Source organism: Oryzias latipes, chromosome 7 (assembly GCF_053564925.1).
Source record: "Oryzias latipes strain Hd-rR chromosome 7, Olatipes_Hd-rR_3.1".
Classification (NCBI taxonomy): Eukaryota; Metazoa; Chordata; class Actinopteri; order Beloniformes; family Adrianichthyidae; genus Oryzias; species Oryzias latipes.
Window position 1 is genome coordinate 14490563 of NC_136243.1, and position 25110 is coordinate 14515672.

General features: G+C 44.1%; 1 protein-coding gene across 1 annotated transcript; it reads left to right on the plus strand.

The window, feature by feature from the left end:
* Window positions 1-1096: 1096 nt before the first annotated feature.
* Window positions 1097-24998, plus strand: nol4la (nucleolar protein 4-like a). The gene is made up of 11 exons (XM_004070961.5): window positions 1097-2002; window positions 9513-9668; window positions 13506-13617; window positions 15990-16099; window positions 17656-17797; window positions 18446-18738; window positions 18825-19010; window positions 19373-19561; window positions 19652-19771; window positions 19854-20043; window positions 21033-24998. Exons 1-11 carry the CDS (start codon window positions 1658-1660, stop codon window positions 21245-21247), a joined length of 2058 nt encoding a protein of 685 aa, XP_004071009.2. The 5' UTR covers window positions 1097-1657; the 3' UTR covers window positions 21248-24998.
* Window positions 24999-25110: the final 112 nt, after the last annotated feature.

Here is a 25110-nt window from a genome sequence, read left to right on the forward strand (position 1 = left end):
TTCAGCAGGACACTTCTGCTGGTTTTAAGCAGGTCTGGATGCTTTTTCTTCTATTTTTTAGTATGTTTTCCTGGTGCTCCTTTGTCCCCTCACTTTTTTTAAGGAGATCCGCAGGACACTTCTCTATCCCGCGTGGTGTTGTCTGAAGTAATAATGGATGTGCAAAGACACTTCCACTCTGTTTTCTGAATGGGTCACATTTCCATCACCATGTCTTAGGTTCTCCTGCATTTTGGTCCTCCAACAACCCATTTGTTAGACTCTGTCAGCGTAGGAGCAATGGTGAAGATGCTCTCCTCAGGTGCAGCAGAGTGAAGCTGATCCAGCATGCAGGCCAGTCCTGAGTGAAGACAACATGATGCTGAATGATGAAATGTAATGAAATAGCAGTAAAGGGCCTGGGCCATTTAGCAGGCGGTGCATTCGTGCCCCTGCACTCTCAAAGTCTCATGCACCCACGTTTGAGTTTTCTGCATCTGATGCTGGTGCTGAGGTGCTCACTCATTAGAGGTGGGGCTTTTTCTTCTAACACTTCTACGTTTTTTTTGTTTTGCCCGGCTCATCTGCGTTTGAGTCAGGATGGAGAGATGAGGATGGGGCATCCCACTCACCCTCTGCACGGCCGGAGACACTCTGCTGCTCTGCTGTCATGGCAACAGCAGCAGTCACCGTCGCCAGCATGGGCCCATAACGCACAGGCCAGGAGGAGTCAGACTCACACACGCACGCGCAATGAGAGCACGACACTCACGAAACTAACATGGTTCTCTCCTTGGTCCTCATACATCTGCAGAGAACTCAATCTAACCTGGGACATTTTCAACACTCCATCAAAAATACACTTTAGAATTGTTCATACGAGCTCCATTGGTTTTATGAAGCAAAAGCCTTTAAAAAATACACCATTTAAATATATTTTGTTTTTAAAAAGTGTTGGGATTAAGGTTTTGTTTTAATGGAATTGGTATAACGTCTCAAGGAGAACTTCCATTTTTTTTAATTTATTACTTCAAACCGGACTCTTGAGCTTTATATTCAGCCAAAAATGAGTCAAAGTTGTGCTTATTTCCTGATTTCATCTTTAGTTTGTGTGTTTATGAGGAGATTCAAACAGGTGTGAGGAGCTGAGAGGTCCCAGGTGGCGCATGTTGGTCGGTCGTGGCCATTGCCGATAGGAGTATCTTTTTTTTTTTCAGGGTGAAGCAACGCTCATCCGAAAATAGTGTTGGCTGTTAGAAAGTAGGTCGATAGGAAACGAAAGGCACGCTTGTTTCCCCGCTTTTGTCTGTGTGTTCTTTGTTGTTTTAGGCGAATGTGTGCGTTTTTTTTTTCAGAGCCCACCCTTGTGCGGAGCGTTTTGCGCACAGGTGGGAGAAAGGCGCTCAGCATAGGACAGCCCCCCACCTCCTGATGATGATGTGAGGAAGTGACATTTTTTCCCCCGCCGCGACTCGGGACAGCACGGCTCATCTGCAAACAGGTGTTCCGCTCTCCGGCCCATTCGGAGGCGTGCGCTCCAGAACCCCCCGAACCGAGCCTCGGACGCTTGACAGTAGGGGAGCAGGGAGAAGAGGAGGAGGAGGAGGAGGAAGTCTGCTCTTTATTAGCCTGGGCCGTTTGAACGGGATCAGACGGAGGGAGAGGGAGAGGGGGAGCAATGGCAACGAAAAAGGCGTGCGTGGTGGATGCGGGCAGAAGGAGCCGGAGTCCAGTCGTGCTGGAGGCTGAGATGTTCCGAGAATTTCAGGACTGGTGCCTCCGAACTTACGGAGACTCCGGCAAAACAAAGACGGTCACCCGGAGAAAATACAACAAAATCATGCAGACACTGTTGCAGAACGACGAGTCGGACGGCGTGTACGTCGACAACAGCCACATCAACGCCAAATTCAAATTCTGGGTGAAGTCCAAAGGGTTCCAGGTCGGGACCAACGTCCTGGGGGAGCACAACAAGAAAGGAGCGCCGGGAAAACCCGTTCTCTACGTCCCGGTTAAGTCAACGGTAAAGTGTGTGTTTGTGTGTGTGTACGTGTCACACAGTGAGCGTGCGTGCACACGCGCACGAGGTGTCCCGTTTCCGTCTTTAACTTGTCACCGTTAAATTCTTCACCCACACGCGGACAAATGTCATCCTTTCATGTTCCGTGGTCCGGACGAAGCCCCACTTTTGTCCGGATCCCAGCCAGAGCAAGCCCCGTGTACTCTCATCCCTGCTGCCATAGCAACGCCGGTGCCTCCCGGCGATGGCAATTGTATATAGAAGGTGGGCTGGATCGCGCGCACGCGACCATCTCTCCGCTGAGCCCTAAGTCCTGTCATGGCCATGAGGTTGCGGGGCACGAGTGGATTTGTGTCGGCTCTGTTCTTGGACATACTGAGGCGCATTTGTTTTTTTTTCTGTGTTGGTGTGCGCGCGCACGTGGATGCAGAGGCATGTTGGCGCGCGGGGGGTCGGGTTCTGTTAGGATGATCCCAGTGAGGAACCACGGACTGTCAAAGCCAACTTAAAAGAAAAAAAAATGTCCATCTGTCCATGGAAACGCTTTTTATTTGGCGATCAGTTGTGCGAGCGCGCGCACTGTCCCATCTGAACCAGACCAGCGCATCCTCGGATGATGCCTCAGAAAAAAGCCAAAGATGCTTTAGAAAAGCACCACATTATTCTGTCAGCCGTCTAAGCGTCAGATATCTTGACGTAGCAGACTTTTCATTGTGCTGGGCAGGATGCGTGTCGGCTCGCAGGAAGTCGTTGCTCTGGCAACACCTGTGTAGCCCAGGATAGCCTGCATCTGCCGCATTTATTGTACAGGCTGCACTTGCCCCCCCACACACACACAACAGACAAAAATACGAGTTTCAGAAAAACAGAAACACAACATTTAAAAAAAGCACCAAAAAAAAGACCATGTTCGTGAAAAGGAAAGCGTGGACCACGTGAGGGGCTGTGGCGGAAACAAAAGGGTCTCTGCTCGGGACTGATAGCGACGCACGCCCACAGCTGGTGCTCAGACTTCACTTCTCGGTGCCTCTGGATGGGAGGTGGTGATGCTTCCTCAGTGAAATGGACGTCAGGGCGCATCTGTCTGGCTGGAGTCTAAAGGGTTAAACCACAGACTCTTCAAAAAAAAAAAAAAAAAAAAAAAAGAGGAACTAAAAAGATAAACATGTTCATGATGAACTGTCAGCCCCAAAGCTCAGTCTTTGTCTGGTGTTTTGGCCTACAGAACCACCAAGGAGACTACCACCATTTTAAATGGAGGCCCCTATAATCTCCACCCCTCCACCCTCTCTGCTGGGACAGAGTCTCTTAGGACCCCAAAGAGCAGAGGCACATTTTCTATTAGCAATTTAGTGGAGATATTGGCCTGGATTAGAGCCTGAACCCCCCTCCCCGGTCTGAAACGAATGCTGATCCCTCTACAGGTGTTTTACCTGTGTGAATGAGCAATTTAGATTTGGGCCAGCCGCCGTCACAAAACTCCTCTAATCTCTGCTCAATATTATGTTTCTCTCTGGGGCGGGAAGGCAGGTGTTATGGGTCTCTGCAGGTGCAGATGTCGCCTGAACTGTGCAGCTGATTAGCTCCTCTCTTCTGACATTTCTTGTTCTTCAGTGGCCTCTTGTCCCGGATTCAACGCCACTCTGTCTCTCACATCTAGGCTTGGTGGATTTTTTTTGAGACCATGTGAGACAGACCGGGTCCTGTCAAAATAAAGAGGGGAGGCCCCCTCTGACTCAGCCTTGTTTGGGGGATTTTTTTTAAAACAACAAAACTAATGTCAGCCAACACAAGCCACTTCTGATGAGTCACACTTAAACCAGTTCAGCGATTGAATTAGAAAGCCCGCTGGCCTTGGAAATAGACTGCAAGAGGAATAGTGACACACACGTGCAAAGATGCACACACAATGGCCAGTGGCTGCTCGCAGGGCTGCACGGTTGGGGGCGTGTCTCTGGTGCTCAAGCACTGGAAGGCCCACTGCAGCTGCTCCCAGGGTGTGCCAAGTTTCTGTATGTGGGCAGGCACGGGGCTAAGTGACAGGAGCCTGGGTGGGGGTAGGGATAGATGGAGGCTGATGTGCAGACAGAGAGGGTCTCTTCTGTGCGTCAGTGAAGCATACAAGGCGGCTTCAGTGTGCGGCGGCGGGACACAGCAGCAGCACAGGCTCCAGTGTGGGCGCCTCCTTTCAAGCCGGACACAGAATTATTTTTCTGTGTTTTTCTGTCCGTCTCTGTCCTCCCACTCACGCTGCCTCGCCCCGCCAGTGCTCGGAGAATCCAGTAGCCTTCAGTGAGGAGATGCAACCTCGTTTAGCTCTCATTATGTCCTGATTAGAGGATGCTACAGAGGAGGAGGGGACCAGAGACAGACACAGAGGTGTATCACAGAGCAGAACACAGTGTAAGCACAAGGCTCTTTCCAAGTGCAGCCAATTTCAAAAGAAACACTCTAATGCTTCTGCGCATTTTCCACCGACTTGTTATGAAAACTCTGAAATATGGCGGGCTGTTGCTTTTAGTTGCTATGCCAACTGAGTTCTGAAAATATGGGTTCCTTTCACTTGCAACTGGGCGAACATGCATGTGTTTCAAAGTGCTGCTGTCTTGCTCACAGGACGTGCAGCCCTAGATGATCTGGTTATCACCACGCCAAAACAAAAAGGCCTGTCAGCTGGTGACGAAGGCCTGGAGGAGTCAGTGAAAATGTTCATTTCCTGGTGGTACTTTGTTCACATGTGTTGCTTTGTTCAGGTGAAAGGCTGAGGAGCCTGTCTGCAGAATTTTTGTTTTATCTATATGGAGAATTATCAGTAGGGCTCCACTGAATTGAATAAATCTTCAGTTATGAAAGATATTGATTTCCCTCTTAAAGGCTGACAGTTTTTGCATGTATGTCATCTTTGTTCAGTTTAATACAGTAAATCACATATCTGTTTTTAATATGAAGCAAAACAATTTATTTTAATGGAAATGTTTAAAAAAACATAACCATTAAATAATCATGAATAACAATGATTGTGTGAATCAGAATCAAATCAGTTCTGAATTGTTACACCGATAACCAGCTCCAATGCTTTTTTATGTCTTATTTCATGTTTTATTTTGTATTTTTAAACTAGAAGTAAAACATAACCTTTTGCTTTATTCTCTAATAAGTTAACATCTCTCATTTCTCATTTTAACATCTTTCCATTTTTTGGTTGGAGAAGGACTTTGAAGACACCATCTTGCCCGTTCTGGCTAAATATTCTAGTTTTTAAATTTGGCGTTCCAGTCCAACATCACCCTCAGCTATAACCCGGAAAGATTTCCTATTTCTAATGAAGTTTGTTTCCTGGTAGAAATGAGAAACCGGGATCTCTGGCCTTTGTCTTGAAAAGGGGGCCTTCAGTGTTTGTGTCTCACATCAGATGGGACGAAGAACATCATCATTATCTGATTAATTAGTCTGCATTTCCCCCAAGAGTTCAGTGTTTCAGAAAGGCCCTCAGAGTCAATAGAAACCCGTCTCCATTGTTCGGCATTGTCTGCATTAAAGCTAGTTTTATGGAGCATCTCTTTGTCCAGTTTTCTCTGTGGTAGGGAAGGAGCTCACACTCAGTCGGCTGTTGGTCATTTGGGTCTTCCGTGGTCTGCAGACCACCTCCCTGTGTGGAGATGGAGTCCTCTCTGGAGCACTGAAAGGTGGAGGTGCTGAGGAGGCGGGCCTTCGGGAATCAGCATCCATGCTGGAAGTTTAATTCAGTCTCATTAGGTCCTTTCACGTGTTGCTAAGCTCCTGCGACTTACTGTAAGTGACTGACTGGATCCATAGTGTCCGTATGTGGTGGTTCGTGCATGTATATGTGCTCGTACAAAGAGGGGGTCGCTGATCGCATGCTCTGTGTTTCCTCCCTTCAGCACTGGCTCTGTTGCCATGGAGAGACCGTTCTTTGCTTTCCCATAGGAGGAGAAATTAACACCATTTTTAACTGGCCCGGGGGCCTCCCCCCTGTGTGGGTGATTGTCTGAGTTGTGCTCCACATGCACGCGCTCACCCACTCCTCCAGCTGACAATAATCTTCCAAGCACGCCACCACTATCAATTTCCATACCTTGGCGTGGCTGACGTTGAGCAAAGTGGGACAGCGCCCAGACGACGTGCTCAGAAATGGCGAGGTGGACTCTGGGATGCGGTGATGTACGTGGGTAGTTGCCTCCATCCCACTTTGAATCAGTGACTGGAACGTCAACAGTGGCAGGCTGCAGGGCCGGTGGGACCGTCTGCGTCTGCGGCTCGGTGGGACACGGGGCACGTCACACACTCCATCAAATAATGTTCATCACAGGAGCCGCCGAGGAAGGCGCACACGCAGATGTTCACACGCTGAAGTCGGACAGAGGGCTCGTGCTCGGAGCACCTAATGTGGATTTAATGATGGGGCTTTATGAAGTGGAGAGGAGTGCAGGCAATGAGGGTGGAAAGGGAAGAAAGGAAAGGAGGAAAGAGGGGCAGAGACTTTCAGAAATGAACTGTGGAGGCGATGGTGTCTTTTTATCCCAGGTTTCTGTCATATAAACCTTTATATTGCACTGTGTCCCCATGGCGCACACACACACACACACTCACACACATGGGAGCAGCAGGGCTTGTTGCATTTATGTGTTCATTAGCTACTTGACAGATTTACAGGGGAAGATGGGACTTTAAAAGACGACCTGTTGTCACATCTGCAGTGAGATAATCTGAGTCACGAGTATTGTTGACACAGCCATCTTTACTCTCCTCTCTCTGTGCGCGCACACACCTAAACACACAGCTTCCTCCACTTAAGCTACTTACCGAGCGGCCAACTTAAGGGAATAAAATCTCCATTTATTTTCTGCTTGGCTTTAAAAGTTAGGTTCAAAGCCGCATTTCTGATTTGGGCTTGTCGCACTCGTCCGTTCAGCCACAGAGCTAATTTTGCTTCCCTTATCTTTTGCACTGGCCCATCTTTGTGACCCAGCTGCTTCCCATGAACCTCCCCCCACCACCTCCTCTTCCTCCTCATCCTGACCTGCGTGTGCGCAGGACCGCTCCACTCTGCTACAGCGTGTGTGTGAGACTGCCAGCGGGGGTGGGGGCAGCCGACTCAACCCCTCCAGTCTCCTAGCAACAGAGCGGTTTGGTGTGGGACAGGGGGAGGCGCAGGGGATGGGGGCTGGTTGTACAGTGACTGGGGAGAGCAAAATCCTGCGGGATTAGAAAGCTGGAGAGAAGGAGGAGAGGAGAAGGAGGGCAAGAGTTTTGATGTGTTGTTGGCGATTAGGGATGCTGCCATGTCTCCTTTGCTCTCTAACACGGAACGGTGCTGAGGAGGCCAAACATCCAACAACAGCCCTCAACAGATGTTTTTTCCTCTGCAGGCTCTTCCTTCTACACGTTTAGTCCTTTAAAACACACCCATGCTGCGTTTATGGATGGATGCTAAACTCCCCGTTGACTCATGGGTGCAGGACGGGCCATGGAGAGCCACAGGAAGCTTCCTGTTAAGTCCTCAAAAGTTGAGATGATAGTATTTTCATGACTCTTAGACATAATCCCTTGGCTCTTGAATGCCAAGTTTGTTTTTTTCAGATTTAAAGACCCATTCCATTGAAATTTTTGTTTTTGGTGTTTTTTACATGTTCTTGTGGCATTTTTCTGATAATGGAGGATATTTATAAAGAAAACTAAGCTTAAAATTGAATTTCTGAGTGTTTATTTATTCAAATTGCTGCAAATCAGGAGCAGATGAAAAAATGCTGGGTGAAAAATCTCGTAGCAGTCTAGGAGATGCTACAATCTGCAGGCCACAAGCTTCTTGCTGTGCTCCATTGTGATACATCCACTTGCAGACAAATAGATTTCATGTACGTCTTTGTTTTCCTCGTCTGAGCTGACTTCTGGCTCCAAACTATATGGCTGGATAGCTCCAGTATTGCTCGTCATTTTTGTTGCACCGCTAATGTTAGGTTGGGGTTGCAAAGGGCTGTATGATAGCCTAAGAGTGTGTCAACCAATGGGTGATGGGAAGTGGGGGCAGGCTTACTCCGCACCATCATTCCCACCCACAACTCAGAGACAAATTTCTAATCAATCACTGTGTAGAAACTATGCACTAGAAAAAAAGACAGTTTTTTTTGATTTTGCCCCAAAAAATAATAATAAAAAGGGAAAACTTTTACGATCAAAAGATGATCAAAGTGGTACTTTGACGGACGCATCTCGGGGTCTTGAGGTAGCATCTCAAACTCTCGCAAAATATTTGATGCTGCCCATCTAGCATCCCCTCTGGCCTGAGACTTCTGCAGCGGCGGTAGGAATTTTTTGTATTGATTTAGGTCACAGCAAATGCTCCCAGCTGAATTTCCTGTGTTTATGGCAGATATTTTATTGAGGGATTCAGTGGGTGCAACTGCACACCCCACAGTGGTAGGAGATAATCCAAATCCAGCGTGAATGGACCTGACACCATTGTCCCAAGCTGCAGTCGCAGCAGCAGCAGCAGCAGCTTCAGTGGTGGCAGCGGTGGTGATGTCACCAAGGGGGAAAGGATGCGATACCTCTAAGCACGATAGATTACAGCTGTGATGATGAGGCGGAGGGTCGCCATTATTTCATTTATTATCATCACATGTGGCCCGGGCCGACAGGAGCGGAGAGGCAGAGGGCCGGATTAAAACAAACCCGCTCTGTGAGCTGGTTTTAGTTGCCATGGTAACGATCATTACCTCGCACTTGGGAGAGAAGGAGCAAGGAGCGAGTACAAGAGGGAGGGGAGAGAAAAAGATGGGACAGAGGTGCGGGACTAAAACAGGAGGAGGGATGAAAAGAAAGAAAAATAACCTGGAAGTGTTGTGGGATGTCAGGGAAGGGAGATTCCTTTAGGGCAGGGGGGATAACTTTTTCAACTCTGGATGTTTCCTTAACTCCTACAAGAACAACAATCCCCAAATTGAGACCTAATGTTTGGACAGTGTCAGACTTCCATGTTTGCCTGAAGGGTGGTGGTGGTGCGGTGTACAAAAAGTTGTTTTGTAGGAAAACACCCAAGAAGAAAGGAGCAGAGAACCCCATGTGGTGCAGCGGCTGGAGCCTGTTGTCCTGGCGATCCTACTTTCATGGTGTGTCACATGACCCTTTGCCCAGCACACCTGCTCGAGAGAAATCAGTGGCAGTTTCTATGGCGACTAGGTCAGCAGTACGGGTGGTAGGATGGCTGCCTGAGGTGGTGGTGGTAGGGTTGGGGGGTGGGGGGTGCTGCTGGTCTTGTACAGTGTCAGTGGTGTTATTTTTAAACATGGCAGAGATGAGGTGAGGGTTGCAGGCCCAACCAGGGCTGTAAAATTGCAGGAGCGAAGGCACCTCATGGAGCGCGTTTAACTGTCTGCTACCACACGACCCATGACTCATGTGCCTGAAAGACCGCCTCTTGCATTTTCATCCACATGCACACACGTCCTCTCTGCCAGGCTGACCGTGCGCTGACAGCCTGTTTCTGTTCCAGTGTTCCGACGGGAACTCAGCCCAGGAGAACTGCTCCCTGAAGCGCGTGGCTGTTGTCGAGGACTTCTTTGACATCATCTATGCCATGCATGTGGAGATGGGTGCCGACCCAGGAAGAGCACCCAAGCACGCCGGCCAGAAGAAAACCTACAAAGCAGTGAGTGTGCTAAACAAGCATCTGGAGAACATTTTTACTATCCAGCAAACTATCATCAATCTGAGCTGAACAGCCTGCAGGTATATGGACCATCTCTGCTGTTCCAAAGGTCACAAAACATATTTACTCAAATTTAAAAGCTTTCAAACAATGACTGGAGCGGAATATGGAGTCTTGGTTAAGATGTTTATTGACCAAGCACAGATAACCTCCACAAAATTCGTGCATAGTTTTTATTTTTTTCAATTTGAGCACATTTGATCTTTTTCTCCATTTGTTGCTAAAGTCTCCCTCTGGAGTTTGTTTATTCAGTGGGGTCTCAGTGCTCATCCAACATTGGGTCACAGATTTAAGGTTCAACTGTTTCCCCAAGCGAGCAAAATTCCTGACAATTACATCATGAAATAGCTTGTGGTCATTTCTGCCCAAATGTTTGTTTTGGTTCTCTATGTATTAGAAGTTAGAGGTCTTCAAAGAATATCAAAAAAATCAAATAAAATTAATAAAACCTGTGTTTGCAGAGAAGCACTATCTAGAAAATTCAATTTGAGTTCAATCAAAACGAAGAAATATTGATCCCTGGAGCAAAATTAAGCAATTATTTATGAACAAAAACGTAAATCGTTTGGAGGATGGAGGGATTAATTCTACACACAAAAAGAAAATGCATGCTTCTAAAGGAAAGATAGATGTGTTGTGTACTTTTCCTAAATTGACATGATTTTCTGTCTTTGATGGAAAGTCAAAGCTCCACAAATCCACATTTTCCCTCTCATGTCTCCTCACCTTTACATCATAGAAGGTGGAGTGAGCCACTCAGCTCCAATTCACCCTCTCTGCAGGGTGTGCCTCTTTTCACATCCAAACAGCCTCCCCATTTCCACTTCTATGCAAACAGAAATTTAGACACAAATAACTCCTAATAAGCCTCGAAGAATCTCATTTCCATGTGAAGACGTGTAGCAGGACACCCCAGCGCAGCAGTTACCACTAACCAGATTAATACAAACAAGACTGATACACATCAAATGCACTTGTTAGGGACACCTTTTTTTGTTTATACTTTCACCTGCATTGATAACCACATCAATATAAAGTCACATAACTTTTGTCCGGTGTAAACTCTTTTTGTGAAGAAACAGCTGAAGTGCGACTCTTAGAATTCCTATTTAAAAACAGAAGCACCTAGAATTCCCTTTATAGGATGAAAAAATCCTATTTATCTAATACAATACTCATTTGTAATGTGTCCAAATGTTTCTTTACCTCTGTGGTTAGAAACTATGTCAATGACAACTATACTTAATTATATATTGTGTTTATCTATCTATCTATCTATCTATCTATCTATCTATCTATCTATCTATCTATCTATCTATCTATCTATCTATCTATCTATCTATCTATCTATCTATCTATCTATCTATCTATCTATCTATCTATCTATCTATCTATCTATCTATCTATCTATCTATCTATCTATCTATCTATCTATCTATCTATCTATCTATCTATCTATCTATCTATCTATCTATCTATCTATCTATCTATCTATCTATCTATCTATCTATCTATCTATCTATCTATCTATCTATCTATCTATCTATCTATCTATCTATCTATCTATCTATCTATCTATCTATCTATCTATCTATCTATCTATCTATCTATCTATCTATCTATCTAATATAATATAATATAATAATAATAATAATAACAATAATGATAATAATAATAATTATTATTATTATTATTATTATATTATACTTTAATTAACCTGAATGTTTAATTTCAAATTGAGATTATGCTCAAATGAAGATGTGATCTTTTATATATTGATATGTCACAGGCAAAAATGAATTACTGACTTGGTTAAACCCCATTTGTTGACAACATTTCAAACATCTTAATTGTTCTGCCTATTTGGCCACTTTTAGAAAGATTGGGGCGTAGTGAGACTAGGACAGGGACATCCATCCATTTTTAATCCATTTTGGGGTGACAGGGTTGCTGGAGCCTATCCCTGCCATGTGTTGGGCAGCGGCGGGGTACACCCAGTAAGGGTCGCCAGTCCATTACAGGACCAAAAGTGACATCTAAACTTAAAAAACCTCTATAAATCCTCTTAGTGGATTAAAGTTTTTTCATTTGATGCAGTTAACGAGAAGCAGAGAAGATGATTGGGAAATAAAAATTTGAAATGTGTTCATATCTATGTTTCTTGTTAGGAGAATGTTAGTGTTTGATTCTATGATGCATTTAGGAACAAACTTAAAAAAATCGAATGTTCAACTATCCACTGTAAACACACACAGAACTGTTTGATTGCTGATGTCTGCAAAACAAACTGAAATTTTTAAAAGTTGTATTTCAGACTTAAACTAAAGCAGTAATGTTAAAACATGTAGGTTGAATTCACAGATGGGCACAAAGTTTTGAGAATTTTTTTCCTGGTAACATGGCCTTAAACTGTTTTATATTAAATGTTAGCAGGATCTTATGATTTCTTTTTATAGCATTAAAAACATGATTGGCATATTGGACATTGATCACATTTACAGCCAATTTCGTAGTGTTGCTGCTTACAGAGTTTATTAAATACGGCATTAAATTAAATCGACAGGTTCCTTGATTTGCAAAATAAAATGAAATGTTCAGGACAACAGGAGTTGAAGAAAGCATAAAATATCCTTTAAATGGGCAGAAATATTCAATCCTCAGGCTGCCATCACTACCTGGTCAATATATTAAAATATTTTTCTGAAGGTACACTGTAAATGTCGCCATTATTTTGACATTGTTCTTCTTTTAAGTGAAGCTGGAGACGTTGAAGACGATCCTTGGAGAAGTGTTGTTGTGAATGAAGTCAGTGATCTCTCAGGTGTTTCAAAGCTCTTCATGGATAAAGCAGAAACATCCAAGAACAGATCAGCAGAATGTCAGCTTTTTTAGCATCAGGAGTTACCAGGGAAACAACCACATGTTTATAGGAGAAGCAAAGCTCTCGTGGTGCCAGCATCCTGTCATTTAGTGTGCGTACCACATTAACTGCTGATGAGAGCTTTAGGTGTGATCTGCATAGAACAAGGGTCTTTGTTTGCAGGTTAAGGAGTATGGACAGATTGTTTTTTTTTTGGGTTTGCTTTTGAAGCAGGAGTTTTGGGACCCCTCCTTTCCTACCACTCCACCAGGATTTGAAAATCATGGAGCCGAGTCCTCCTGCCCTGTAGAGAGGTCCTGTCACGTCTCATACAGTGTACCCTTTTGAGGAGGCTCCCTCACTAGGGCAGGGCATAATATGGAACTGTCACTGTGGCCTTCTGGGAGGTGCTCGCTCCTCTGGGTGGCCTTTCCCTCTCTGTTGCCCCAAGGGGGCCATGAAGGGCGTGCGTATGTGTGCGTGGTGAGGGGGCATGGCGAACAAACAGGATGTTTGGGTAACCCCACCCCACCGTCTCTCCATGGTCACGTGAAGGTCGCATTTTACAGGGAAACGCCAGAGGAGGTGAAGAAGGGAGGGTGGCATGGCAGTGCAGACAGGCTGAAGAGGAAGGCCGAGCATTAGAGGGGGTGGGCAGTGTGGATGTTAGCCGGCTGCACCTGAGGAGGCAGGAGGGGCACCAATCAGAAAACCCCTCGCAGTGTTTCAGACTCCAAAAACCAGGAGGACTGCAGCTGGAATTAGGCCATCCAGCAGCATTTATCAAGAGAGGACTGTGTCACATCAAGATAACACAAAACTGTAACCCCCCCGACTATAACACATTTAAGATTTAGCTCTGCGCTCAGTGTGAGTTCATCCACAGCCTGAGCCCCGTGTCCTGTGCTTTCTCTCAGATCGCAGAGACCTACGCCTTCCTGCCTAGAGAGGCGGTCACTCGGTTCCTAATGAGCTGTGGAGAGTGTCAGAAGAGGATGCACATTAACCCCAGCGCCGCAGAGTTCAAAGGTAAAGGCACAGATTCACACATCCAACCCCCTCCCTGCAGAAACCATCACCTGATCAGTGTTTTACCTCAACGTTCAGACTCGTTTAACTTTTCACATCCTGACATAGAAAACCGTCATACTCCCATGTTTTTGTAAAATCAATCATCTTTCACAAGTGCTATATTCTTCTGATTCTTATTGCAGTAAAAGGAATTCCTTTAAATATTAGAAACAATTGGAACAAAAAAACCCAGTTAGATCTATCCTATTAAACCGGCTGAATGAAACCATATTTAAAAAAGCACGTGCATTTCCATCACTGACAAGATGTAACAAAGACTCCAGAGGATTGGCTCCCTGAGAGTGTCACATCTCTTAGGTGATTGCAGAGTCCCCCTAGTGGCCATAGAGGGAAACTACAAGCTTGGCTGCCATTGTTTGATTCCAGGTTTTATCTGAATATAGAAAAGGTTTAGATTTCAGTGTCTCACATGCAGATTTAAATTAAAGTAGTTTAGATCTAAAACAAAATAATATAGATAGAATAATAATAGATAGAAGTTTAATTATGATCTATGCCAGCTGTTTTTCTGTTCATGTTGATCTTTTTTGTTGGTTGGTACTCAGAAAAAGTAAATGCAAGGAGTGATTTGTGTTTTTGTGACAGATTTATCTGTTTTGCACGTGTGTCTTTAAGTATCATGCCATTTTTAGTCAATTAAAACTTTTTTATGCTTTTTTTTTACCTTTTTATTTGAAATAGTGCACTGTTAATGTGTTGAATTTTATCTTTTTTACTAGATTGAAGAGGCAAAACATGAAGTTATAAAAGTGAAAAAATGTCAGCTCAGGGTTACCTTTGTTTATTACATTTTTACATTATGATTTTTTTTATAATATTTTAAAAATGTATACATTTATATTTTAAGTTGGTTCAGAACAACCCGCCGCTTTTATGACATATAGTTGTGCTGCTGCAGTGAGTGCATGCTATGTTGTCATCCAGCCAAAGTAAGGCATTAGTCACACCTTCACAGATGTGCGTTCTCTGCGTGCAGTGTGCACTGATGTGCACATGTTCCAGTAAGGTTGCTGACCTGGGACTTTTACAGCAGATTCATAGTCTCTCTTCCATTTTTTTCTAGAACAGTGAATTTTCAATTCTCCCCAAAAACTCCTCTTCTGATGGACAAGGAAGTTTTCCGACCCCTATTATTAAATCAATTTACTCTCAGAAAAGGCAAACTCATGTTTCTAGAGCAGGGGTCTGCAACTCCAGGCTCTGAAGCCACATGCTGATCCCACATTCTCCCACGGAGGCTCTTAGGCTTTAAAGAAAAATGCTGACAATTTAAACAAATAATGGATTTTTTAGTTTTTTGGTTAATTTTTTTCAGGTAATTAAGTTTAATCATTTTTTGCTTAGATTTCTAACATGCCAGATCACTGAACAAAATTATGGTAAAAGTTTTAACCTATGGTGTCAGTAGTTTGTTATTAGAATAAGCTTAAAGCACATATTTTTATCTTCTGCCACACAGTAGTGTCTAGCTGCTGTTCAGAGGTATGCAACCAACGAACTTTTAAAGAAATGCCGATTCTACACAAATGTTTTCATGTTTATATTTGATAATAAAAGACAGAAAAGGACGATGGTGCATCATAATGCCAGAAAAAGCCATGTTTGAGTTTCCTTTCTTGAATTTTTAATTCAAGTATATCTGCTGCAGCAGGAGGATCTTATTTGGGACAGAATGTGTTTTATTTTTTTTAAAGGAACTTGCAAGTGCTGCTGTCAAAATAATGTAATGAAAACACAACACTATGTAAATAAATTATTGCAAATGTTTAAAAGCTACATTTTATAAATAAATGTTTTGATGACCACAAAAACTTAAATAACGTTTTCATTTATTTAATTTGATTTAATTTATTTATTTGAATTAGGGCAGTGCATATTAATCAATGTTTCAGCAGCTGCTTCAATATCAAAATATCAAAGTTAGCACAGCAGCTAAATTTAATCCGTTTTAAATGGTTAACTAGGACTTTGCAGGTCTCACTGGGTTTTGATCAGTTAGTAAAGGTTGGAGACCCCTGTTCTAGATGTTTATTAAAGTGGATAAGATGAGAATTTAGTGTTCACTCATGCAATGAATGTTAAATGTTTTAATTTACAACAATTTATGATATGTATTTTTGATACTTTTTTTTATTAATTTGCATTTGAAACTGCAAATTCTGTTCTGAATTGAAAGAATTACTTTAAAATATACTTGGTGCCATGTCTGAAACATGTATGTAATAAATGCACATTATTTGTCCTGAAATGGTTAAAATAGTTTCCCCTCTTGCATGCAGTGGTGTGATTTTGCTGCTTTTCTTTGTTAGAAAATGACAGACCATCATCTCTGGTCCCGGACCTCATTGATTACAACATGCCTCTCACTGCCACCTACCTGAAGCAAATGAAGCTACAGTGCATGACCACGGCGGAGAGGGTGAGTGTGACTGTGTGTGGTCTCTGCTGAAACCGCCAGTACTAAAAGGAAACACGTCTCCACGTTAGACCGAGGAGAGGTCCTGTGTGCGTTGAGAGGAGGAGGGAGTCCTTCCTTCCAACTTTGAATTCATTATTGAAGAAGCAGAGTTCCTGGTGGGAGGAGGAGGAGCTCAGTATGAAGGAAGGATTAGGAAAGCCTCTGTTGCAGCGACGTCATGCGTGAGACCCCTCCCACGTGTCGCTGTGACAGAGGCGCTCAAGAACTGCAGCCTCCAAAGTGCAGGCAGCAGGACTTGATCATGTAGACCTCACTCACGCATAACTGGGATAATCCGGGACAAAAGCTCCGGCTGGGATCTGCGGGTGAGTACGACCGGGCAAACGCTGGCTTTATGTGGAGACGGATGGCGAGCAGTTTGACAGGTCACCTCTGAGACTTCTGATCTACACTTTAAAGCTGTGTCAAACTTTTAGCAGTGGGGATCAAAGCTCAAAGCTTCTCAGTTATTATGAGCAAACCCTGTTCCTGTGATTGAATTTTGAGTTTAAAGGAGCAAACTTGAAGAGCAGACTACAGAACAACACAAGCGGGACATCCTTTAGCTGACTAAAGTGCATCCTCTTTTGACCATGTCTGTTTTCATTTTATGTTGAGTTCTATATCACAGTTTTTCCATTCAGCAGTTTAATCAGTAACATATTTCCCCAAAGCCTGAACATTAATGTTTCTACATTCTTGAATGGCTGTGATTAGAGGTTTTCTTTAATCCTGCATGGCTCACTTAGTACCTAATAGAGCCTTCACTGAGCATTCTGGTCCTCCATAAAGCTCTCGCAGAAGGACGGATGCATATTCCCAGGAGTTTAGGCCTATTTGTGTGCTCGTGTGAGGGGGAATGAGATGACAACATTCATTTCTACTCCACTCCCGTCACACAGGGGTGGCTCTGCTGTCACACGGCGTTGTGAACGGCAGTTGTTTCTGTCTGAACGCAGCAACAACAACAAAACAACGTTACAGTTATTGTTTTAGGACCAAGATGGGGTCAGCATTGGTGTAGATTGTCACATGATTCAGCTTTGCTTTGCTCATTCCTACCCCAGTGATGCACTGGCGTTTTTGTTACGCTACAACAAGCTCCATCTTCAGGGCCTCCATGCAACAGTTATAAATAGCAGTGCTCCAAGAAATGTATTAGTGACTCCTGCCGCCCCGATTTTTGCTCTGCTCTTTGGCATCAAAATCATATTTAGCATTTTGTTATTTTGCAAAATGGTCAATAAAATGTTATGCATTCAGTTTTAAATTGTATTTTAGGTGATGTTTACATCTGGAAGTGCTGCATGAGTGAGGCTGAGGTGTGTTGTTTACCTTTGGTGCATGTTTTCTGCCATGTCTGAGGGGGAAAAAAAAAGTATTTCAGCTGGTAATAAAAAATAAAATCTGCTCTGAAGGAGTATATATTGTAGCCTCCGGATCGGGATTATCACGAGAGGCGGTGGAGATGCTGTTCCTCTCCAGTCTGAGCCTCTTTTTGTGTCGTTTCCCTTCAGGATGACAGTTCGGTGAGCAGCGAGGACATGAACAACGCTGAGCCCACATGGGTCGCAGCTGATCAGCCCGCAGCGCCAGACCCGAGTCCACCTAACCGGGAGAGGATCAGCAACCCGGCAGCCACCATCAAGGAGGAGAATGGTGAGGCCCCTCCCACTCTCCCTGGACTTACTTGCTTTTTCAGATTGACTTTGTTTACATTTAAGCATTGACAGGGTCCGCCCGCCACAGGCAGAAATGTGCAGATTGCTGTCTGCGCAGGGAAACAGCTTGCATTGCTCTTAGAGCACTAATCCAAATAAATCCACTCTTACAGGGGGTGGGATCACGGCGCACCCCCAATCCAGCCGGCACCCCTCTCTGTCAGGGTGCAGAGCTGACAGTAGGACAAAGGCCGATGTAGACCTTTGCAGAGTAGAAAAGGTTCAGAGCGGGACATTGGGGAGGTTCAGAATGGATGGGGTTGATGGCACAGAGGTGTAAGACATGCGGGAATGGAAGCAGGGAAGACGAGTTTGTGTAACTCAGGGAAAAGCTGGACTTTTCACACAGCAGGAAGATGCTCCTCCCCCATCAGCCCCCATTGACCTCAATCCTCCCTCTATGCTGTGAAGACGCCCCCCCCATTTTGCCTTAACTTTCATTTGTCCTGACAGCTGACCCCGATGCACACTTCCATCCCAATTACATAACAGGGGACATACCCCCCCTCACAAGATTCCTGCTTTTTGTAGTAAACAAAGTTGACTTAATCTTAATTGATTCCATCTTCCTCCTTTTTCCTGACAGACGACGACTTCTCTGAGAGCGGCAGCGCCAACGGGCTGCCAGCTCTGACCTCCCCCGAGGCCCTGGGTGTTGGTAGCACCCCCCAAGATGGTGGCGCCCCCTACGTGGAGGTGGCAGAGAATGGCTTAAGCGCTCCCCTGGACTTCAGCACCACCTCGTCCTCGTCTTCATCCGAAGATCAGCAGCCCATCAACCTGAGCGACAGAGTTTTGCCAGCAGGGAGCTCGCCCCCAAACCCGTACCCTCCGGATCTGAGCAGGAAGCTGCCCCTCAAAACAGAGTTCACCAACAAGGTAAGGAGGAGGCATTGACTCCTGATGGGAAGTGTTTACCTCCCCCCTCGCCTCTGTGCAGCACAATAACGTGTGAATGTCTCCAGTCGCCTCCTTACAGCTCGGGGAGCTACGACTCAGTGAAAACTGACCTGAGCGTGAGCGCCGAGGACCTGACCTCTGCGAGGGCACAGATGATGGATGATGACGACGACGACCACGACGACCACGACGACAGCGACAAAATCAATGATGCCGAGGGCATGGACCCAGAGAGGCTGAAAGCCTTCAATGTCAGTAACAATGACGCTCTCAGAGAATCTGGACTCATGTTGAACAAATAAATTGCTTTTTTTTTTTTAGCAGACATCATTGTTAAAGATGGGAGAAGTTATGAAACCTATTTGTGTTTGTTTAATTGTTTTGTACTGCGACAAAACAAACTGTGAGGTTAGAAAATAAGGGAATTAAAATCCTGGATTACCAGAATCAATAGTAATTATAGTTTTTCTTCTTCCTCTTTAACTCCATCATCTTCCTCTGTCATCCCTTTTTTCTTTTGTTTCACACCCTCACACCCCTCTTTGCCGGCATGCCCCCCCCACTCTTTTTTTTGCTCTACATCCCCCCCGCTCCCCTCCCCCATGCCTATCAGATGTTCGTGCGTCTCTTTGTGGATGAGAATCTGGACCGCATGGTCCCCATCTCCAAACAGCCCAAGGAGAAGATCCAGGCCATCATCGAGTCCTGCAGCCGCCAGTTCCCAGAGTTCCAAGAGCGCTCCCGCAAGCGCATCCGCACCTACCTCAAATCCTGCCGTCGCATGAAGAAAGGCGGCTTTGAGGTACTCCCTCCAGCTCAGATGTACAACATTCAAAAAGAAATACCAAAAAGTTTCGGTTCAAAACTAACAAAAAATGGCCTCCCCTGACAGATTCGACCCACACCTCCCCACCTCACCTCTGCCATGGCCGAGAACATCCTCGCTGCTGCCTGCGAGAGTGAAACCCGGAATGCTGCCAAGAGGATGCGACTGGACATCTACCCAGTGACGGTAAGACCTCAAGATTTTATGGAGCTAGATAAGCACAAACCACAACCTCCTGCTGAGACTTGAGAACCTTTAACTTCTGCAGGAGGAGCCCATTACTGTTGACAAATCCGTCTCAAGGGATGCGGCCCCTGTGGCGCCATCAGGGTTCTCCATCGCCAGCGCAGCTTTTGCCCAAGACCAGCTCTACACCAACGGAGGCCTCAACTACAACCTGCGGGGATACAGCAGCATCAGCAGCAACCAGCAGAACTCTGGTCCTGCACAAACAAACGGTAAGTCCAGCTTTAAGTTAAATGTTCTGAAGAGGAGAAGGTCTGTGATGAGCTATGGTATGTTACAGGCTTTTTTTCTCCTACTTTTGAGTTTACTGCAGAAATGTGTCCTTATTACAATAAAATGATGAAGAATATTACATAAAGGTCAAATGTTGGGGAATTCACAGAGTGAAATCCTTCAAATTATGACTCTCACAGAGTTTTAAAACTTTGTTTAAAGTCCCACTCTGATCATCTGTTGTTCTATTTTTAAAGCGTTTCCAGTGATCTTTTACTTATGATTATGTTGTTTCTAGCCTAATTCAATAAACCCGGTGTCCTTTTCTGGAACATAGTTTCTGCAGAGCGTCATTAGTTCAATAGAAATTTACCAGTGACTTGTGGGCAGGACTGTTGGCGCGGAGCAACCCCGTCCCCTGTTCCCATCACTGAGAGCTCTTCGTTTACACTCTCTCCCACTAGCTTACAGCCCCTCATACCCCCAACCTAACATAATTGGTGTAACAAATTGGCGAGCTACATCAGAGCTATCCAGCCGTATAGTTGTGATCCAGATGTCAGCTCAGACCAGGAAAACAAAGACGTACATGGTTCTATTTGTCTACAAGTGGATGCATCGGAATGGAGCAGAGCAAGGAGCGTGTGGCCCAGTCAACATATTTTCTATAGAACAAATTAGATTTTTTTCAAACAGCATTTTTTCCATCTGCTCTTGATTCACATCACAAAAAATCAGAAAGGACATTTTTAAACATCATGAGAAAAATGCCACAAGAACATGTTAAAAACACCCAAAACATTATTTTTATTGGAGTGGGTCTTTATTTCACAGAATATTCAGAAGTTTGGGAATTTGTTGGTATTTCATGTTTAAGTGAAAATAGATGCAATTTTAGTTTTTTTGTGTGTCAGACTCAATTTTTCTTCTCCTAATTTGATTTCCAAATGAGATGGTGTCACTCCAGTACTTGATTTCCCCCCCACAGGCCCCACAGATTTAAGTATGAAGTCGGTGGGACTGAACTCCTCCTCCAGCTCCAACAGTCACGGTCAGGGAGGCGGAGGCGGTGGAGCGTCGGCCCAGCTCAGCCCTCCGGAGGTGACGGCAGTGAGGCAGCTCATTGCAGGCTACCGGGAGTCCGCGGCCTTCCTGCTCCGCTCCGCAGATGAGCTGGAAAACCTGATTCTGCAGCAGAACTGAGCCAAACTGTGCCAACAACTCCCCCCGCCCCCACTTCCGCCCAGTCAGCCTGTCTGTCTCTGTGCACCACACACATTTGGCAGACTCTCATACGCAAAGACACAGTTGTTGAAGAATGATCCTTCAGCGCACTGGGGGGCCTGTAGGTGTGGTACCCCTACTGGTTCCCACAGGTGTACTGGGTCGGATTGACAGGCTGAAAACCGTTTCTTTATGCATTTGGCTCACTTTGACCTTAGTGCCCTGTTTTGTGTAGCCATTATTCACTTCATTTTTTGCCACCAGAACCTCCATTTGTCTCAGGAAAGCGACTTAGGTGAAAAAAGTGCATTAGTTCACAGTCTAAGATACTGAATTAGCTGAACTAATTTCACCAAACCGTCGTTTGTGCAGACCTGTGGACTAAACGCTTAGTAAGAAAAAAGAAAAAAAAGAAAAAGCGCAGTGGATGAGCACCATTATTTCTTTCTATTTTTACACTCCTGTAAAATATGCTGTACAGTGGCATGATTTGATTGGGTTGACCGAATCAAGTCATTTCTAAATTGCTGCTAAAAGATGTGGCAGCCTGCCACTGACCTGTTAACCTCAATGGCTCCTGCCTGATGTGCTGACTTACTCATGCACAGAGAAAAATGACTCTAAAAAAACTAAATCAAATTAAACATCAAGAGAAAAGCAAAACAGAACAGCATTATTTATCTTTTTATTCTCAGACTTCAACAGGAAGAACAGATCTGTCGAAATTGAAATTGTGCATGGTTGCCGTGGTTTCCAAACACTTCTTTTGTTTACTTTACTCTGATTCTCTCCGCGCTTAGTCATTTCCTAAAAAGGTGGAAGGCCTTTTTATGGGTATGCAAGTGAAGGCACCTGTCAGGGAAACTATGAGTACAATGCTGGAGTTTAGAACCAGTCCTACTGGAGGAAGGGGAAAAAAGGTGCAATATTGATGATAATCAGAAAAGGTTCAGACGAAGGCATCTTCAGAGGGTGATGCTTCACCACAATCCTCCACTGCTGAGACAGTCGAGTTGTAAAAAGAAATATCCCATGCAGCATTGTAGCCAATTTCAATGTTGTTCGTTGTGAATACTAACCTCGTAACTGAGGCACTTTCCTGTATTGGGATTTGTGGTGACAAAAAAAAAGGGACCTGATAGAAGAGTGAGACTCGGTGTTGCACGTCTTTATTCATTTATTCATCGTTTTTATTTTTTAATTTAAGGTGTTAAGTATGTTATTATTGTTATTTTTTTTTTTTTTAAAAAGGCACATGCAGAGGCATGCAGACGGTGAGGGTAGGAGGGAGGCGGCCGTCTGCCTGTCATCTCCCTCAGAGCTCAGCGGCGTACAGCCCCTCAATCCCATCTCCACTTTCCTCTCAAAGTCTGAGCACACTGTTTCCGAAAAATGCAACAGACAATCTTAGAAAACTCGCATCACAGTTTACTCCCCCCAGCTTTCTGCTATGGTGTTTGCATGGGTGTGTGTGTGTGTGTTTGAGGACACACAAAGTGATCTAGAGCACAGTCTCACAACTTTCACGGGTGAGCACAAAACTGTTTGCTTCATGGCTTCGTTGGTGTGCTGGTGTTGTGTTTGTGTGGAACTGGAGTTTGTACGTCAGCGGTTCGTGAGGATTTTAATTCAATGTAACAAACAACGGCTCCTCAAGCGCCTGAACGCACCACATTAAGTTCAGAAAGATGGATCTTTGACTTTTTTAGTTTTTCATTCCTTTAATCCAGATTATTATTACTGTGTGCAGTTTTTTCCATTTCATAATTGAGTATTTTCATCAGTCACATTACACCTCTCCTGTTTATTACAAGTTGGGAGGTACTTTATGGCTCAGGATCAAGGCACAAAAATATTCATCACTTAAACAAAATTATTTAAAAAAAAAGAAGAAAAAGACAAGTTCATCTTTAAAATTACAACAACAAAAAACAACGTTTTAAATTTATCTTAGTTAATCTGAGAGGTGTTTACATGACAGAAGCTCAAAGGAAAGTCTGAACCGGATCACCTGAAAGGTACACAAAATTCATCTGAGGTAGATCTAAGACAAAAGAAAGTCAAACTAGATAAAAAAACAAGAGTTACAGCTCCGACTGTGGAAGTGTTGGTTTTATAAAGGAAATGCACCAGATGGGTTTGAGAAAAGACACAAACTTCTGCCTTCAGGATTGTGTGTTTGATAAAGATTTAACCTCTACGATCCCTTTCTTTCTAGGCAGCATAACTTCTAATCATACATCTAGAAATAATTGCAAAGAAACAGTAAAATAGACATATTTTGTTAACACATCCAAGCGTTTTTCATCTCATTTATTAGGATTCTCCATTACTTTCCCTTCATTTCCTTTTTTCTTAACCAGATTTGAAAGTTTCTAGTAAATAAAAATACTTTCTGAATCTGCCAGTAAGGGTTAATATAGGGTTTTCTGTTGCAAAACATCAAATACTTATGACTTGTTCAGTCAGGGAATACATTTCAAGTTTAATGCTTTTTCAAACGACAATATTCCATTTTTAGAAAATCTGCCCTCGTTAGCTAAGAATGCAGGTTTTACCAAATCAAAATCAATGTTACAAAGACTCTTTCTGCATTTTTTGATCAGCATCTGGTGAAGACCAAAAAAGGTTCTGAAACAGGGTCAGATTTTACTTTCTGGATTAATTTCTGTTTCTTTAAAGTCCACACCAAAGAGATTAATTCACCTTTACAGATTATTGAGGCTCTAAACGTTTTAGTACTTCCTGGTTTTCCATTTTACTCCCCAATCTGTGAAAAGCTATTCGTTAACATGTAGAGCATCAGCCTCCATGTTTTCTGAAGGGGTGCCTTAAGGAGACAGCGACTGAAAGTAGATCCTATCAGATGGTCAGGATGTGCTGCAGCACTGACCACTGGGTTTATCCTTTACAAGAGCCAAACGCTGTCGCTGAAGTAAAGTCATGAGCCCAAAAAGGTTATTCGTGGTTCCCCGAAGTAGAATCTGCCTGAATGAATCCCCCCTGTGGGCTCCAACAGAACAAGTGTGGTGGCGTCCTCCTGTCTTCCTCCAGTCTGGTTGTTTGTTTCTGTAGCCATGGCAGAACCTCTCTGAACCCTCCTCAACATCCACCCCCTCACAACGCTTGCTGATCGATGTTCCGTGTTCGCTGAGCTTACATTGGAGCCGTGTGCTGGAGTTACTGTGACAAATGACAACTTCTGGTTGTCATGAGGTTGTTTTGGGGATTTTTTTTTTCTGTTTTCTAATGACTCCCAATGAATTCTTTCTCTTTCTCTCTCGTTTTTGAGTGGACAGTGTAATCTATTGTTGTTGAAAATGCCCTGGTAGCTTGTGGATTGCTAAAGTGGTCAGATAAATGTACTGTATAGCTGTACAAAGAGTGATAAACCTGTTTTTCTTTTCTCGTTTTTTTTTTTAATGTGGGTACAGCACTGTTAAAAAAAATCAAAGTGGTTCTAGCCCTTTGCCTGTTTTAACTTATCATTTTGTGATGGTCTGTATTACTTCTATTGTTATTTAAATGATTTGACTGGTTGCCTCTCCTGCACCGGTGAGAGACTGTGGCTCTGTGCAGGGGTTCGTACTGTAAACCTGTGTGAAACTTTGTATTTTCCCCTTTGGTTTTGGACTCAGTGAAAGTGTGATGTTTACATGTACAGTTTTTCAGAATACTTTGTGTTGTTTTGTTTTTTTGGCATTATATTCAAAGGATCCCGCCCCCCTGATCTGTGTACATTTACCTAGATATTTTTTGTCGTCGTTTCATCGCATCAGATGCAGATGTGACCTCTTTGACTCCTGCCTCGCATGGTCGGACTGTGCCGTTACAGCTGTCTG

Bases quoted from the DNA above. Each gene is read 5' to 3' on its own strand.
- nol4la (XM_004070961.5), top strand. From the start codon at position 1,658: ATGGCAACGAAAAAGGCGTGCGTGGTGGATGCGGGCAGAAGGAGCCGG. The intron at 17,798-18,445 runs GTGAGGCCCCTC...TTTTCCTGACAG, and splicing joins CACCATCAAGGAGGAGAATG to ACGACGACTTCTCTGAGAGC. The intron at 19,772-19,853 runs GTAAGACCTCAA...TAACTTCTGCAG, and splicing joins TGGACATCTACCCAGTGACG to GAGGAGCCCATTACTGTTGA.